The sequence below is a fragment of the Acartia tonsa genome, chromosome 3 (assembly GCF_053477335.1).
Source record: "Acartia tonsa isolate MP-2025a chromosome 3, ASM5347733v1, whole genome shotgun sequence".
Taxonomy (NCBI): Eukaryota; Metazoa; Arthropoda; class Copepoda; order Calanoida; family Acartiidae; genus Acartia; species Acartia tonsa.
The window spans coordinates 58,887,485-58,904,119 of record NC_137262.1 but is presented as its reverse complement, the minus strand read 5'-3'; the positions used below and the strand labels follow the sequence as shown (position 1 = coordinate 58,904,119).

At 30.8% G+C, this 16,635-nt stretch overlaps 2 protein-coding genes and 1 long non-coding RNA gene across 3 annotated transcripts in view; all 3 read right to left on the bottom strand.

Moving 5' to 3' along the window:
- LOC145314690 (uncharacterized) overlaps window positions 1–16,635 on the bottom strand; it is a 213,589-nt gene that overhangs the window by 3,382 nt on the left and 193,572 nt on the right. The gene's annotated exons all lie outside the window — the stretch shown is intronic.
- LOC145314687 (uncharacterized) lies at window positions 1,990–8,107 on the bottom strand. The gene is made up of 6 exons (XM_080154701.1): window positions 8,047–8,107; window positions 7,308–7,489; window positions 6,123–6,819; window positions 5,381–5,520; window positions 5,065–5,135; window positions 1,990–3,579 (listed from the first exon to the last, which is right to left on the bottom strand). The coding sequence occupies exons 2-6, from the start codon at window positions 7,417–7,419 to the stop codon at window positions 2,368–2,370; spliced, it is 2,232 nt and encodes a 743-aa protein (XP_080010827.1). The 5' UTR covers window positions 7,420–7,489; window positions 8,047–8,107; the 3' UTR covers window positions 1,990–2,367.
- On the bottom strand, window positions 9,122–10,184 carry LOC145315325 (uncharacterized). Its single transcript, XR_013878037.1, has 2 exons — window positions 10,114–10,184; window positions 9,122–9,599 (listed from the first exon to the last, which is right to left on the bottom strand). It is a non-coding gene; the product is annotated as an uncharacterized LOC145315325 (long non-coding RNA).

The following is a 16,635-nucleotide window of genomic DNA, read 5'->3' as shown; positions in this document are numbered from 1 at the left end:
CATATTATACCAGGGACAGCAAACACTGAATAATCTTCATTATCATCACTTAACTCTTCTTTAACCCCTCCTTTAATTTCTGTAATAATAATTTTACTCTTTTTTCTTATTTTGTCCAGGTCTACATCACTATGTTTGCTTTTGTAATGGAAAGTTAAACTTGCACGACCTGAATAAGCTATCCCGCAAATTTTACATACATGAGGCTTTTCCCTTGTATGAACTCTTGTGTGATCATTTAGCTCAGTGATTGTTACGAATTTCTTTTCACAAAAATTGCATTGATATGGCATGTCTCCGAAATGTTTTCTTTTGTGTCTAGTTAATTCAGTGCTTTGATTAAATGGTTTGTCACAAAGATCACAAACAAATGGCTTCTCCCCGGTATGACTTCTCTTGTGAGATTCTAAAGTTGACTTAGCAGCAAAAGATTTTGAGCATATATCACAGGAAAAAGACTTTTCGCCAGTGTGGATTAGCATGTGTTGAGTTAGGTTACAGCTTTGAACAAAAGCCATACCACATATATTACAGGAATGTGCCCTTTTTCCACTATGAATTTTCTTATGCCTATTCAGATCACCGCTAGAAATAAATTTCTTTTCACATATATCACATGTGTATGGTTTTTCACCTGTGTGGATTCTTTTATGATTATTCAAAGACCACTGGCTGGTTAATTCTTTATTGCAAACATCACATATAAAACCTTTCTTCTGTTTTATCGCTATTAGCTTTTTACCGCAATGAAATTTCTTATGTTTATACAGCTCGCTGCTAAACATAAATCTCTTTTCACATTTATCACATGTGTATGGTTTTTCACCTGTGTGGATTCTTTTGTGATTATCCAAAGTCCGCTGGCTGGATAATTCTTTGTTGCAAACATCACATATGAAACCTTTCTTTTGTTTCTTCGCCATTACCCTCACACTTACAGTACACTGAAAAAGATTACTATAATAAGCTTGATAAATGAGGGGGACGGGGGAGTTTTGACACATTTGCGTTAACAGAAAGTATAGGCTTTAGAGTAGGAGTGAGAGGATAGGTTATAAAAGTAAAAATCATTCTTATATGATAAATTTTCCCAAAATTTAGGATTTTTTTGGATAGGCCTCCAGGTTAAGGAGCTGCCAGGACTCCAGTTGGTCTCTGGACAGGTAAAAATAAAATTTCAATTTCTTTGAAGAGTTAAATATATTGAATATAACAAAATAATCATCTTTTTCTTCAACTATGTAAAAAAACATTTAAAAATGTGCATATTTTGTTATAAAATGACCTCTAAACTCTTTTGATTTTCATTTTTACCTGTCCAGAAACCACCTGAAGGCCTGCAGCTCCTGTACCTGGAGGTCTATCCAAAAATCTTAAAACTTGGAACAATGTTTTTATTCCTAATAACCTATCCTCTCAGTCCGAAATTAAAGCCTATACTCACTGTTTGCGCAAATGTGTCAAAACTCCCCCCCCCCCCTTAAGCTCTGTTCTTAAAGGAAGCTTTCTGTGGTCTTTCATTGTTTTCAGCTAATAGAATTAATATAATCCTAACCTGTATGAAAGTAACATGATGTAAGTCTGTGCGAGTGCCTGCCTATGTATTTGTACCTACCTAACTAATACAGTGATGTTTCTTATAGGTTTCTTCAATAGCGCATTGAAAAATATTACAATTACCCCCCCCCCCCCCCCTCTTATTAATAACTTATAGGTACAGCCGTTTATGAGGTATTATTCAACACATACACGTATTATATAGACGCACATACATTTTTCCATTGAGTTACTTAAGCATAATACATTTCAAGAATTATTCAGGGATCTCAAGAGATAAGACAAATCGATTAAGATCCCTCCATCCCTGGTATTATTCACACCCAGTTCTTTGAACTTATTTGTTTATTAAAGTTTTAATTTTTACCTTTCTAATGAAGAATATAAGTTGAAATTCTCTACTTTGTTTTATACAGCATTATAATAAATGTATCTGAAAATACATACATTTTTATAAATAGTATCAAATACATAAAAATTAAATTATTCCTACAAAATAAACATGATAATAAGAATATGACACAAAAATTCCACTATCTAAGATTTAAAATACTTCTAATATATAATTTTATGGCTGTTTGTCAAAATTATCAAAAAATGAAAAGTGAAAATTATTTTACTAAAGATGATAATAAAAGACAAAAAAATGAGTAAAACATAACGATTGCAATGAAATGAAAATCATTCTGTTGGAATTATAGGATAAATTTTTTATAATACTTAAACTAATTCACAACTATTATCTAGATAACTAATAAATTTTGGTACCTAATTAAAATGAATATTTACAAAACTAAAAATTTTCATTAACTATTCAGCAGAATTTTCTTTAATCTGGATCTCACACTCGACTCCAGGAACAACTATTTCATTATTATCCTCCTTCATCTCTGTATCATTATTCTCATCCTCTTCCTTAATTTCTTCTTTTATTCTAATTTCTATATCATCTTTTGTATCGTCATCCTTTAAGTTTTCATCAGAGATTGGCTCATCTTTGATTTTTTGTAAAAGTAACAAAGCCTCTGGAGGCAGTAAACTGGCATCAAATGATGGTTCTTCTTTAATTGCTTTTATCTGTTGCAGCAATAGAGCCTCGGCAGATAATTTCTTGCCTCTCTTTTTCTTTGCTTTCGTCTTAGTTCTAGTCTTTGTCTTGGATTTTTTACTTGTTTTAACTTTCTTAACTTTCTCTTTCTTTATCTTTTCTGTTTTCTCTTTCTTTACCCTTTCTGTCTTTTCTTTCTTTATTTTCTGTGTTTTCAGCAATTTCTTTATTTTTATTCTTTGTGACTTCTCTAATTTTTTGTCATGTTCTCCTGTTTCAATGCTCTTCTCATGTAAAACCCAACTAGATCTATATGAGAAGCCCATGCCGCATAACTTACATTTGAACGGCTTTTCTCCGGTATGAATTCTCTCGTGGCTTTTCAATTCAGTGCTTGTTTTAAACTGCTTTTTGCAGGTATCACATGTAAATAGCTTCTCCCCTGTATGAATCCTCATGTGGCTATTCAGATCCCCTTTCTGTTTCCACGCTTTTTTACATATATCACAAGAGTATGGTTTTTCGCCTGTATGAATCCTCTTATGTACAGTCAACTGATTGCTTTGTGTGAAAGCCTTGTCACAAACGTCACAAGTGTAAGGCCGCTCCCCTGTATGGATGCGTTTATGTGACCTTAGATTATTTTCTAACGTGAAAGACTTCTCACAAACGTCACATTTATAAGGTCTTTCCCCCGTGTGTATCCGCATGTGAGCAACCAAACCACTACTTTGATGAAATGATTTTCCACATTCTTTGCAGGTGTGATTCTTTTCTCCTGTATGAACTTTTCTATGCTTATTTAGATCACTGTTGGAAATAAATCTTTTTTCGCATTTTTCACATGAGAAAGGTTTCTCGCCCGTGTGAATCCTTTTGTGAACAACTAGGGACTTCTTGTTGGTTAGCTCTTTTTTGCAAATGTCGCAAGGATACATTATTCTTTCTCCGTTTTCGTTGAAGAGGACAGCAGCCTGAAAAAATATAAATAATTGAAAGAGAAACCTAAACTGCTTTAATTTTCCACTTATCTGGTGAATGATCTTGAGAATAAGAAATTTTTTATTCAAAATTAGTTTTCATGAACTGAGGCTTTTTTTAAATGAAAAAAAAGAGTAGGTATGTGTTCTTTCGTGTAAAGAAATTAAAATTAATATTATAAAATACATCAATTATCACGAAACCTTATGAGAAAATATTAAAAATATAAATAAAATCACGCAACCTTGTATGATTTTAAAGGTTAAGTGGTAATACACATATATGACAAATATTTTGGAGACTACTGTTTTGGAGGTCCTAAGGTGTGAACAAATGACGAGAAAGCATTAAAAATTTTATTTGTGGAAGAAGTGAAAATTATACAGGGCGTATAAAAAAAACTGCGTTTTCCAAATTTGGGAAACAACCATTAGGAGTACAAAAAAAATAATTATATGTCAATATTCTCTATAAAATATGCATCGAAATTGGTACAGGTGTTTTTTGATATCTCTGAAAATAACGGCGCATTTTAAAGCATAAATATTTCAAAAGATGCGTATTTTTCTGGTAGAATTTTGTGCCTTAAGGTTGGTTTTAAAAATTTATTCACTTGAAAACAACATCTTAATATGGCCAATACAATTTTCTACCAATTACACTAAAAAATTCATTTAAAATTCCCTCACTGAAAACAAATATTCAGTTTTTCTTTTTGTATACCTACTTAAGAAACATGACCTTAAAAATTGCTCATATTCTTAAATCCCCACCCCTCATTTATTCCTATAATCCTTTAATTTGATTGACAGGTTAAGATATAAACTCATAATTTATCCATAATTTGGAATTGAATGCTTTAATAAAAAAAAATCAAACTTCAATAACTTTTTTGTCTTTAGAGATTTTTTTGTCAAATAAAAAGGAGTTTTTTTCTTTTCACTATAACCTACGTTATTACAAAAGATTCTTTTACTGCAAATGCATCACAATCAAGAAATGTGAAAAAATGACAAATTGCAGTTTCTTAAAAATGCTTTTGTGAGGAGCTAAAAAGCATTTTACCTCTAAGGTACTTTTTTTATACCTTTTTCTAAATTAATATTGAAATTCTACGATTTTTTTATACATAATAGAAGAGTTATTTTAATTTTTCTTGCACAACATTTTTCACATAAAGCATTTTTGGAAACTATGTACCTATCATAGAGGCCGTATTTTTAGAGATAATGAAAAACACCTATTATAAATTTGATGTACCTTTTTATAGAGAATAACGACATACAATCGTTTTTTCTGTATTCCTTCTGGTTATGTCAGAAAAGCGGAAAACGCAGTTTTATCTGAAACACCGTGTAGGTATGACTTCTTTTAAACAAAAACAAGCATAAAAATAGGATTTATTTTTCATATTCTATGACATCAAAAGTTTGAAAGGAAAATTGAATTAAAAAAAAACTTTTTTGAGCTTTACATACCTTTTTCGTTTTACGTTCTGCAGGAGGACCTTCCTTGGCACGCTTTTTTGGTGATTCAACTACTGCGGAGCCTGAAATAAAAGTAGTTCTAATTCCAGGTATATAAACATATTTTAGAAGATTTTTTTAATTTAACACATAAATGATTGTCTAAAACTAAATGGTAGGTGTTTATAGCAATATTCTATATTGGTGACTAAAGATCGGTGTCAAAATTTTTAAACTCATGCTACACTGAGGCTTTCAAAGAGCAAAACTTTTTAGGACATACGCCGCTCCATAAAAAGATGTTCTTGAGAGTAAAATAATATCATACCTTGCCCCTCTTTGCTAAGACTTGACTCCCAAGAATTCCGTGTGGGTTGTGATGGCACACTTGGATTATGAGCTGGGATATTATTCATGTAATCCTGAAGACTTTTATCTCCATAACTATTCACTAAGCTTCTTTCATTTCTAAAATATTTTAAAATTATCATTAACAACCATGGATATTAAGAGATAAAAGACAATGGACAATATATTGATATACATCCCCATAGAAGATAAAAATAAAAATTATTGATTGAAAATTTAGACTCTAATAGTTTTGCACCAACCAAATAAAAGTAAACAAAGTTTTTGAGCAAATTGGTTATAAAACTTATGGTACCATTGTTATTTACAGTCCAATGTCCTCTCCATCCATGGTTACAACAAAGATGACAAAGTGTTGTAATTCTACTTTTTATTTTTATGATCTTAATTAAATAGTGGGTTCTTAGTTGGACTCTAGATTATTGAAATATTAATTTATATATTTCTTTGTTATGAATCTGTTGGCTGCAGCCATTTTATGCTAAAAATAAAAATCACCAAACCTTTAACTTGAAAATATAAAAGGATCAGTATTATTCGTAATCTTAAAACTGCCAAACTCATTTAGAGTTCTTATTAGGTATCAAATTCAATATCCCCCCCCCCCTCCAAAAAAAAATCGAAGATTAATTTACACTGTAATAATATCAACTCACATTGAAATACTAAGTTTATGTTGATATTTTATTTAATATAATTACCTGACAGGTAAATTTCCATAGACAAAATCATACAGGGATGCCGAAGGATCCCGGGCAGGTTCATTATGGTATGCCGTTCCATGAGATTGGTGATGTGAGGAAGATGCTACATAAGGCGATGCATTGCGGGTAGGTGCATCATAAGGTGATAAATCTCGTGTTTGCGCAGCATATAGTGATGCATCGCGTGACGACGGTGCTGCACCGTTATATGGTGCATCGCCGCGGGGTGGGTCGATGTATTGTTGAGCGTTACGTGATGGTGGTGCACCGTGATATGGCGCATCTCGGGGTGGGTCAACATACCGTACAGCATCGCTTCTTGAAGCAACATATGGCGATGCATCGCGAGATTGTGCACCGAATGGCGATGCATCACGTGGCGAGTCAGCGTATCGGGAAGGATCACGATGCGATGCAGAGGCGTATGGCGAGGCATCCCGAGATGATGCACCATTGTAATGAGAGTCACGTGATGGAGTACCATTATAGGGGGCATCACGCGGCGGTGGCAAATTGTTTGGCGAAGCATGAGATTGTGTTGTATAAGGGGAAGAGACACGGCCTGGTGTTGCATGGAGTTGAGCTACATGGGAGGGTGTAAAGTAGAGTGGTTGGATGTTATCTGTGATGTGTCTAGAGAGGTGGTAACCATAATTCTCCATGCTGCGACCCATATTATCTCTCTGATAAACTCCTACAAAAAATATCTGTAAGATTTTATGTTGTATTAAGATTATAAAGTTCTAGAAAAGATTTAGCAGGAATTCCAAATGTTTTATTGATTTAATTCTAATGTTTAATAAAAATACTATCTAGTGCTATATCATATGAAAATCAAAACAATCAATGATCATTATGAAGCTTCCTTGAAAATCATGTATCAATCAGATCATTTCATTTTACAAGATTGCAAAGGACACAAACATAAAACTTAAAGATGCAGTATAATAAAATTTCAATATAAAAAGCCTAACGACATAGCGAATACAAGAAGCTCCTCCAAATTGGAGAACTTCATTGGTCACATAATTGGCAAGATACGAACTAACAAACAAAATACTGTAAAATCATGTTTAGCATCGTATTACAGACAACTTTCAAAGAACATGAAAATAACAAAACTGGTTTTAATCTTCTTTTTCATTTTTATATCCACGGAAAGCTAAGATAAAAGTATTTTACCTGAGGCATGTGAAGCATTATTTAGCTGTTGCTGATATTGATGTGAGAGCTCAGCAGCAGCTGCCAACTGCTGTTGGTGCTTCATTATGGCAGTGTATTGGTCCAAAGACATGGTTAGGTGATAATATAGCAGGTACTTATAGAGTATTTGAGGCTACCACCCAACAAAGAGTAGGAATAACCTAAAAAATATATAGGTATATGATATTATCTAAAAAATATATCTATTATTCGTTTTATACATTTTTTTAAAATAAAAAGTTTTGTTTAATTTATCCCACTTATCCCTGTCAGAAATTAATATTTAATATCTTATTGGATCATGGAAAGAAAACGTAGTAGCGGTTTTCGTCGTATTTTCAGTAACTTTTGATAGGTTGGTTATTTTAGGTTAGGTAAATGTTAATGATTTCCCAGCAGGATTAGGAAATTGGCCCCGCAGGGTTAGAGCCTTCCACAGGGGCTAGAAATAGGAGAAAAGCTACTGACTGTGAAAATACGACGAAACCCGCTACTTTGTTTTCTTTCCATGATCAATCTTATTTTCTTTATAGGTTTGGGGAGTTTTATATAAAAAAAACATACCTATTTAAAGTTTTTCATTAAATAAGCTACACTCTAACTCCTAAGATAAAGCCTATAGTTCCTGTTTACATATAAGTGTCAGAACTCCCCCCCCCCCCTGATTAAGGCCAAATTACAAAAACCAAATTTACTACAAATAATAAACATGTTTTACCTGTTTATGAAAATATTTCCAGGAGTTTATTTTGGTTTTAAACTGAATTTCATTGTAATCTGAAAATAAAACATTTGTCAACAAATATTCCATTTAGACAAAAATAGATAACAATCAAAATTATGTTTCAATTATTTGATCTATGTGGAATAAAATTTAATAATAACAGTATTGTAAAGAAGGTGTATCAACTTTTTTTTTATAGCTAGCCGGTTCTTTTAGTAAGTAGTAGATGTAAAATTTTTCATAGAATTCAGATATGCAATCGGTTTTTTTGTAGACCTCTTATTTTTTAAGTAATTTAAGTTTTAAAAAAAAGATTAAGTCGATTTTAAGGTACTAAAACGCAACAAAAAAAAGGAAGAAAATGTCCATTATGTACAAAAATAGTAAGCTCTTTAATTTGACACCTTACTTTTTGAATTTTGTCAGGTAATTATTGAAAAAATTGATTTTTTTAAACCCACGAGAATAAAAACTTTGAACTTAATTTTATCATTTCACAGGTAAAAAAATATGGGTTCATATATACCTTTAGAATCAGAAAAATATTACGAATCCATTGTAAGCAAAATTGAAAAAAAGTAAAAAAATAAAAAATAAACAAATGGCCAATTATATTTTTTGTTCAGGCAACACTTTCGTCTTCCCTTTTTTACCCCCTTCCCATTTTTATACTCAATTCAAGAATTAAGACGTTGCCTGTATAATATAATATGATATTTTCATATAATTCCTTTTATTGTAGTTTATATACTATATTGTAAACTTTTTTTTCAATTTTGCTTACAATGGATTCGTAATATTTTTCTGATTCTAAAGGTATAATCTAAAGGTATAATCCACATATAATACAAGGAAATGGCCGCTCACCAGTATGAATTCTCTTATGTTTGGTCAGATCACTTAGTTGAATAAAAGCCTTATTGCATAGCTCACAAGAGTGTGGTTTTTCTCCTGTATGAAACCTTTTATGTATTGTAAGTTGAACTTTTTTAGGAAAATTTTTATCACACAAATCACAAGGGTAAGTCTTTTCTTCTTTTGTTTTTATCTTTTTCTTATGAACATCACCATTTACATCCGAGTTTCTAGGCTTTATCACAAAGTGTTTTACTTTATGCTTTTTTAATCCTTCATAAGTCTTAAATATTTTATCACACAAATCACAAGCATGAGGCCTTTCATCCGAATGGACCCTTTTATGTTTTGTCAAAACACTGCTGAGAGAAAAATCCTTCCCACAAATATCACAAGAATACGGTTTCTCGCCTGTATGTATTCTTTTATGTTCAATTAAGCTATAATTGCGTGAAAAACATTTTCCACAAATATCACAAGGAAAATCTTTTTCGCCGGTATGGGTTAACATGTGTTTATTTAAATAACTTTTAAATATGAATCTTTTGTTACATACGTCACAGGAGAACGGTAAATCTATTGGATGAATCCTTTTTATGTGAATATTTAGTGTTATCTTACTGGTAAGCTCTTTGTTGCATATATTGCAGGAATACATTTTTTACTTTGGTTTCCAAATCAACTAAACCAGACTGAAATAAAAAAAAACATATATTTAAAACAAAAAACAACACATTTATTGGAATAAACATAAAAGGGTAGGAGGCAATAAGGGAGGTTATGATAGGCTGTAGGTTATTTAAGATAACGGTCACTTTTGGGGTTGGTCTTTAATTACTTTTGGAATTTTATGTTCTTATCAAATGCATGAAGAAAATGATGGAGCCTTTAAAAAAGTAGACAAGATTTTATCAATTTTGTTTTGGACGTGGAAGTTTCCCCAAAAATATTTTACACAGACAGAGACAGAAAGACATTAAAAATATAGAGTAGCTTCGTTATTATAAATTAATTTAGCATTTGCAGGTATATAAAAGGTTTGTTTAAACTAATATTTAAATAACCCTTCGTAACTGTGATATTATAAATTAAATTTTCAGCAGTTTAATGTTAATAGTAGCCGCGAAAAAATGGTTACCACATAGCAACGGACAGGTGGATAAGGTTAATTTTAGAGAAGCTTTACTAGGTACTTAAAATAGTTACCTGACATATAAGCAAATTTAGTTTATCATTTTACTGTGTAATGAAAGTGACATTCTTAGTCTGAAAATAAATACATCATTATTAATTTAATCAAGTTATTAACTACAACTTGCAACTAAAATAGATATTCACCTAAGAATAAACAATGAAAAGAAAACAGGGGAGGGGGGGGGGGAGAAGATCTTTGTTGCAGAGAAGATCAAACACTGTGAAATTGGTTAGAAATTTAAAAATCAAATGCTTGAAAATGTTGAAAAGAAAGAGGATCTTGCACACACTTGTACATATTTTCTCCTGTGTGGGAACTAAGATGTTCTGTGAGGTCAAATTTTCTAGAATATGCTTTACTACAAATATCACAAACATAAGGCTTCTCTCCTGTATGGATTCTTTTATGCTCCTTTAAATGAAAAGTACGTGTAAAGACCTTGTGGCATATATTGCAAGAATAAGGCTTTTAACCTGTGTGTGAGTCTTTTTATGGGCTGTCATGTTACTTTGATCCAACAAATCCCTTGTTACAAACATCACATGTGTAAGGTTTTTCACCGGTATGGAACAAAGTATGTCTTTTCAACATTTTTTCGTCTCTAAATTTCTTATTACATAAGTCACATGAAAATGGCTTTTCTTCTGAGTGTATTTTTAAATGTCCCTAAAAAAGATAAGTTTCCCTGAAATTTTTATTACATATTTCACATGAATACGGTTTCACATCACTATGATACCTCATGTGTCTTTTCACACCATATTCATCTTTGAATGATTTGTCACAAATATTACAAGGAAATGATTTTTCCTCCAAGTTGTTTTCACTTAGTGGCTTCTCAGTATTTTATCCGTGTGTTTATTTAGAGACACTCTAGCAGCAAATGATACTTTACAAATTTCACATGAATAAGGCTTTTCACCTGCGTGTACTCTCATGTGTTTATTAAGATTGCTACTTGCAACAAATGTTTTATTACATATTTCACAAGAAAAGGGTCTCTCACCAGTGTGTTTTCTCTTGTGTTTTGTAAGGAAAATCCCAATATGAAATATGTAAAGGTAACAGTTCGGTTATGTTAAAAAGTATTCTTTACAAAATCAGATTGATATCTTCAAAAATAAGCTCAGAACTCGAAGTCAAAGTAATAAATTTCTCAATTATTGAAATTAAAAAAACAAATTGTACTATGCATAAATAGATGTTTTTTTAACATAAAAAAATTTAATTGCTCCTAGGGTATCAAAACTTTAGATTTAGAGCAATTGAATCAAAGAAAATTGTTGGATTACAGTCTACAAATAAAAGAGTGAGTATTTTTAAACTTTACAAATGAAAATATAACTACCAAAGTAACTTAAAACTTTTGTACCCTTCTGATATTTATTCATTTGACACCGGATGATTTCCCTTTAAGTTCCTACCGACCAAAGAACCGGGAACCCCCACCCAATTTTTTAATGAATTGAAAATATCGGGGGAGTGGAGAAAATAAATGTAATGATATGCATAAGAAAATATCTAAAAATTCAAGTTTCCCTTCTTAATTTTGCTCCGATATTGTTCCAGTCCTATCCACTTATGATTTGGTAACTTTAAGGAGGTTAAGGAAGCATCCAAAGTCCCTTTTCCGTTAATTTATCTGTACTAAAAATGCACCTCTCCTAACCTAACCCCTTTTATGACATTTCTGATACATTACTTATTCAACATAACCGGGAAATTATCAATTTAGCTAATATAATACGCTTAATAAATTGTAAATTAGACATATTATGTATCATAACAATTTTACATTACAGATATAAGAAAACATAAAATATCATGATTCAACAAATATGCAGAATTTAATTATGTAACAAGACCGGGTGGAGGAAATACTCATAAATCCCGTAAAAACCGCTCTTTGGAACATTTCGAAATATCCATGAAAGCAACAAATCAACATAAAACGTGTAAGTTTTTATAGCAATAACATTAGTACAGTTATTTGTTTTCTTGTTAATAAAACAAAATTAACACTATAGCTATAAATTGCGGTCAGAAATAAGATATTTTTCGAAAAAGAGCTTCGAACCTTGTGATTAGAGATATAAAACACCGGATTTAACCAGATATGTAAATTGATTTTCTCATCATCCCACTCATTATCTTATACAAAGAAATCCAAATGTCATTACCAAAAACTAATATCTATCAGTGATGACCCATTTTATAATAAATAAACAATAATATAGCACAAATGGTTTGAATTACTAAAATAGGATGTCGGTGTACTAATCAACTTTCTAATATATATTTAGACAATGAAAATTGATAAATATATCTCAAGAAATTATAATTTTATTTTTAAAAAGAGTTAAAACTATAAATGATGGAATATGCTTTACCCCCCATAACAAGCAAATCTAACAAAATATTACTAATTTTACATTTTCTTGGTTATAAAACAAGTAACTTTTTAAAACTACTATCAAAGCATATTTGCCGATTATTAACATTTTAGTAGGAAAAGAGATCATTTACACTGTTTATACATAAAATACAGAAGAAAGTTAACCTTATTACAATTCTAAATTAATAACTACCACATAAACACTTATATAAATGATATTTTGATATAAAAATACTTTTACTTTTTTATGTTTTGATGTAAACAGTAGATAGGTAAATAAACATTGCGCAAATGCTCCGTACTGTTATTTGCGTATAAAGTCGTCTTTGCTTGGTCGAAATATACTTTGACAAAACTTCCTCATAAGTTTACCATAAGGAAAATACATTTTAACTCAATTGTATTGTAAATATTAATACATTTTTACATCTATAAAATTAAAAAACTAATTTTATTTTTTCTGTTAAAGTTTGGATAAAAGTGTTTTTTTTGTTATAATTTCATTAAAGATTGAACAAAAGAATTTATATAGAGAATTTAACGTCAACGCTTTGGTCTTATTGTTCTTAGACAAAACTCCCCCTTTCATTTGACATATAGTTTATCTATTTTTTGTGCTTTTTGTAGAAACTATACTTTTTAAATTAAAAAAAAATAACATTAAAATTGTTATTTCTTTACAGTTTAAATCTAAACGTGTTTTTTTTAATATTTTTTTTCAAAAAGACAGAAGAGAATTTATATAGTGAACTATTGTCTATCGACAAAGACGACTTTTTACAATTGATATTTAAGGTGGCATTTGCTCAAAATAAACAAAAAATATAAATAATAAAATTATTTCGAATATTATTAAAATTAAAACTTTTTTTTTACAAAATAAAACCGTATAAACTAATCATTATTTTTTTCGGATTTTTTAAAATGTACTTTTTTATGTGACAATTGTTAACTTTTTGTGTACAGTAAAATAAGGTATAATTAAAATAGATATATATTACCTTCGATCCGTCAATTTATTACTAAACTATTTAAATTAGAATATCAAATCATGCATAGTAGAGAGTTTTTGTTGTTTGTTTGGCCCATAATATCTCTCTAATCACTGCACTGAACTTATTTTTATCTTAAGTGTCTCATTATATTGTTTTAGGCCATTTTGTTCTTAACTTACCTCTTCGGATATATGGTATTAGGCTATTTTACATGTTACGGAAGCAGCCGACAGATATATTTAAAATATACATCAATTAGTTTAATGTTGATTATGTTTCAGATGATTTATTTGTGAGCCAGGACAATATTACTACGCAATGAACAGCTGCGAGCTCTGTAAAAAATCCTACCATTCAAAGGCTGGTCTAGATCTACATAATAAATCAGCCGCTCATTTGCTGCAATTAGAATCCTTCAAAGAATCTAACACACTTGAAGATCCTGTAAATCAAGATAAAAATGATGCAGAAGTTTCCAAAAATGTACTAGACATTGCCAGTTACAATTATAAACTTGCCCATGGGGAGAAACGTGAGGAAATACAATTTGGAATAAATAAATTTTCATGCGAAATTTGTGGTAAATCTTTCAATAAAAAGTGGAAGTTAGTGACCCATAAAAGGACGCATACAGGAGAGAAACCATTCTCTTGTAATTATTGTGATCTGTCATTTGCTCAGAAGCCCTCTTTGGTTAGACATGAACGCATTCACACGGGAGAAAAGCCATATTCTTGTAGTGAATGTGGTAAAGATTTCATTGATTGTGGTAACTTTAAGAAACATATAAGGACCCATCATGGAGAGGATAAGAATGCTAATAAATTGGAAGGATCAAATTCATGTGAAAAGTCATTTCCTTGTAAAGAATGCGGGAAAAATTTTAAGAACAATGCAGCCTTGAAGAAACATATGGTGTCCCAACATGGAGCGACTTCTTTAAGTATTGAAGTAAAGAAGAAAACAAAAATTAGGAAAGCAAATAAGATTGATGTGGAGTACAAGCATTTCTCTTGCAAAGACTGTCAAACATCCCATTCATCAAGAGAGGAATTAGAAGAACATAAAATGTCTATTGGACATTGGGTGAAAGACAGTCAAGAATCAGACCTTTCTGTTAATAATATTCAAGTTGTACCCAATGGTTTTCTGCAAGAGTTTGTAAGTGAGAAAATACATGAAATTGGACATGAGGTTAAAATTGAAATTAGAAACGATGAAGTGGAATATGAAATTGAGCCAGTGAAAGAAACAAGAAATGATATAGATATGAGTAATGCTCACATTTGTGATGTTTGCAAAAAAGTATTTTCTAGCCTTTCTGTCCTAAAAGCTCACAAAAAGCTTCATGTTGGTGAAGGCTTTGCTTGTGATTTGTGTGATAAGCAATTTGCAAGAAGATATGATATGAACAGACATAGAAAAATCCATTCTAAAGACAAACGACTGTCTTGCGGTAAATGTCGTAAAACTTTCACAACACAACTTGAAATGAGTGAACATTTATCTACTCACTTGTATGACGAAAAGAAATTTTCTTGCCAATTTTGTGGTGTTGCTTATGCTGAACAGAATAATCTGATGAGACATAAAAAGCTTCATTCAGAAGACAAACCTTTTGTATGTGTTAACTGTGGCATAGATTTTTTAAACTATGAAAATCTTACAAGCCATATGAGATTCCAACATACTGAAGACGAAGAAAGACCTTTTTCTTGTAGATTTTGTGGATCAGCCTTCTCAGACAAATTTGGTCTAGCTAGACATGAAAGAATTCATACAGGTGAAAAACCTTACTCCTGCAATGTTTGCGGCAAAACCTTCAATGATCATGGCAATAGAAATAAGCATTTAAAAATCCATGCAGACTTGTTACAAGATGAAAAGAAACTTTCCTGTGATATCTGCGAGGAAGCATTTGCACGAACTGCTGATTTAAACAATCATATGAAAACGCATGCAAGTGACAAGCCATATTCCTGTGAATTGTGTCAGAAATCTTATTTTTCAAATAAAGCCCTGACGGAACATAATAACTCATCTGGACATTTGCTTAATGTTGAAATCAATATAAATAATGCTGAAACTTACCATTAGACGCCTTTATCTTGTTGTTTGGAAAAGTTTTCTTCCATTATATAACCAAGAAGATATTTGATTTTAATATTTTTTAACTTGTTTAGAATGTTAAATTATTTAATTTGGTAGATTTTTTAATTATCTACCTACAATAATTACGCTAAGATCCTAAAGTATTGTTATTTAGTTTTCAATTGTTATATAATATATTAGTATTAAAAGCCATTGATCCTTCTCAACCCAAGACTACTTTATCAAACTAACATCTTTGTACAGGCCATATATATATTTCAATAACTAAGGTTATCATTCTCAATCGTCCTGTAAAGGAAAAAAACACAAATCAGTAAATAATACATACAAAAAGTCTATTTTTGAAGAATCTGAATAAGATATTTAACGTTTCTTTTTTTTCTTTTTGATTTGAAGAATTGTAGAGATGCATCGCATCTTTATAAAAGGTTATGTAATTAGAAATGCTGTTAAAATTAAATTTTCATAATTCATATTAATAAAAACACATACCTATAAACTTTTTTGACATTTTAAACATATTTACACTCCCGCTACATATCTATTTATGGTCTAACAGCAGACCATTTCAAAACAAACAAAAAAACAGCTGAAAGAAAGGGTTGAAGATTTTGAATGGGCGTAGCAAGAGGGGATTGTGGTGTGGTTGTTATTTTCATTTTTTTAAAAACATTGCAACTGCATTTTACATTCTAATATTTAATACAGGGTCAAATTTACGAATATAATATTTTTCTCTAGATAACAAAATCCAAGGGTCATTACTCTGCACTTGCTCTAATGGCACCATTTGAAAATCATTGGGCTGGTGTCCATTAGAAGAAAAATGAATACCTACAGCTTTAGTTGAATTTGGTTTAATGGAACTGTTATGGGCATTAAATCTATCACAAATACGATTTTTTGTTTTGCCAATGTACTGTGGTTTTAGTCTACAATTGCCAGATTGTTTAACACATGTTATACAATAAATTACATTAGAAGATAAACAATTCATACTAGAGAGAATAGGAAATTTTTCATTTGTTGTT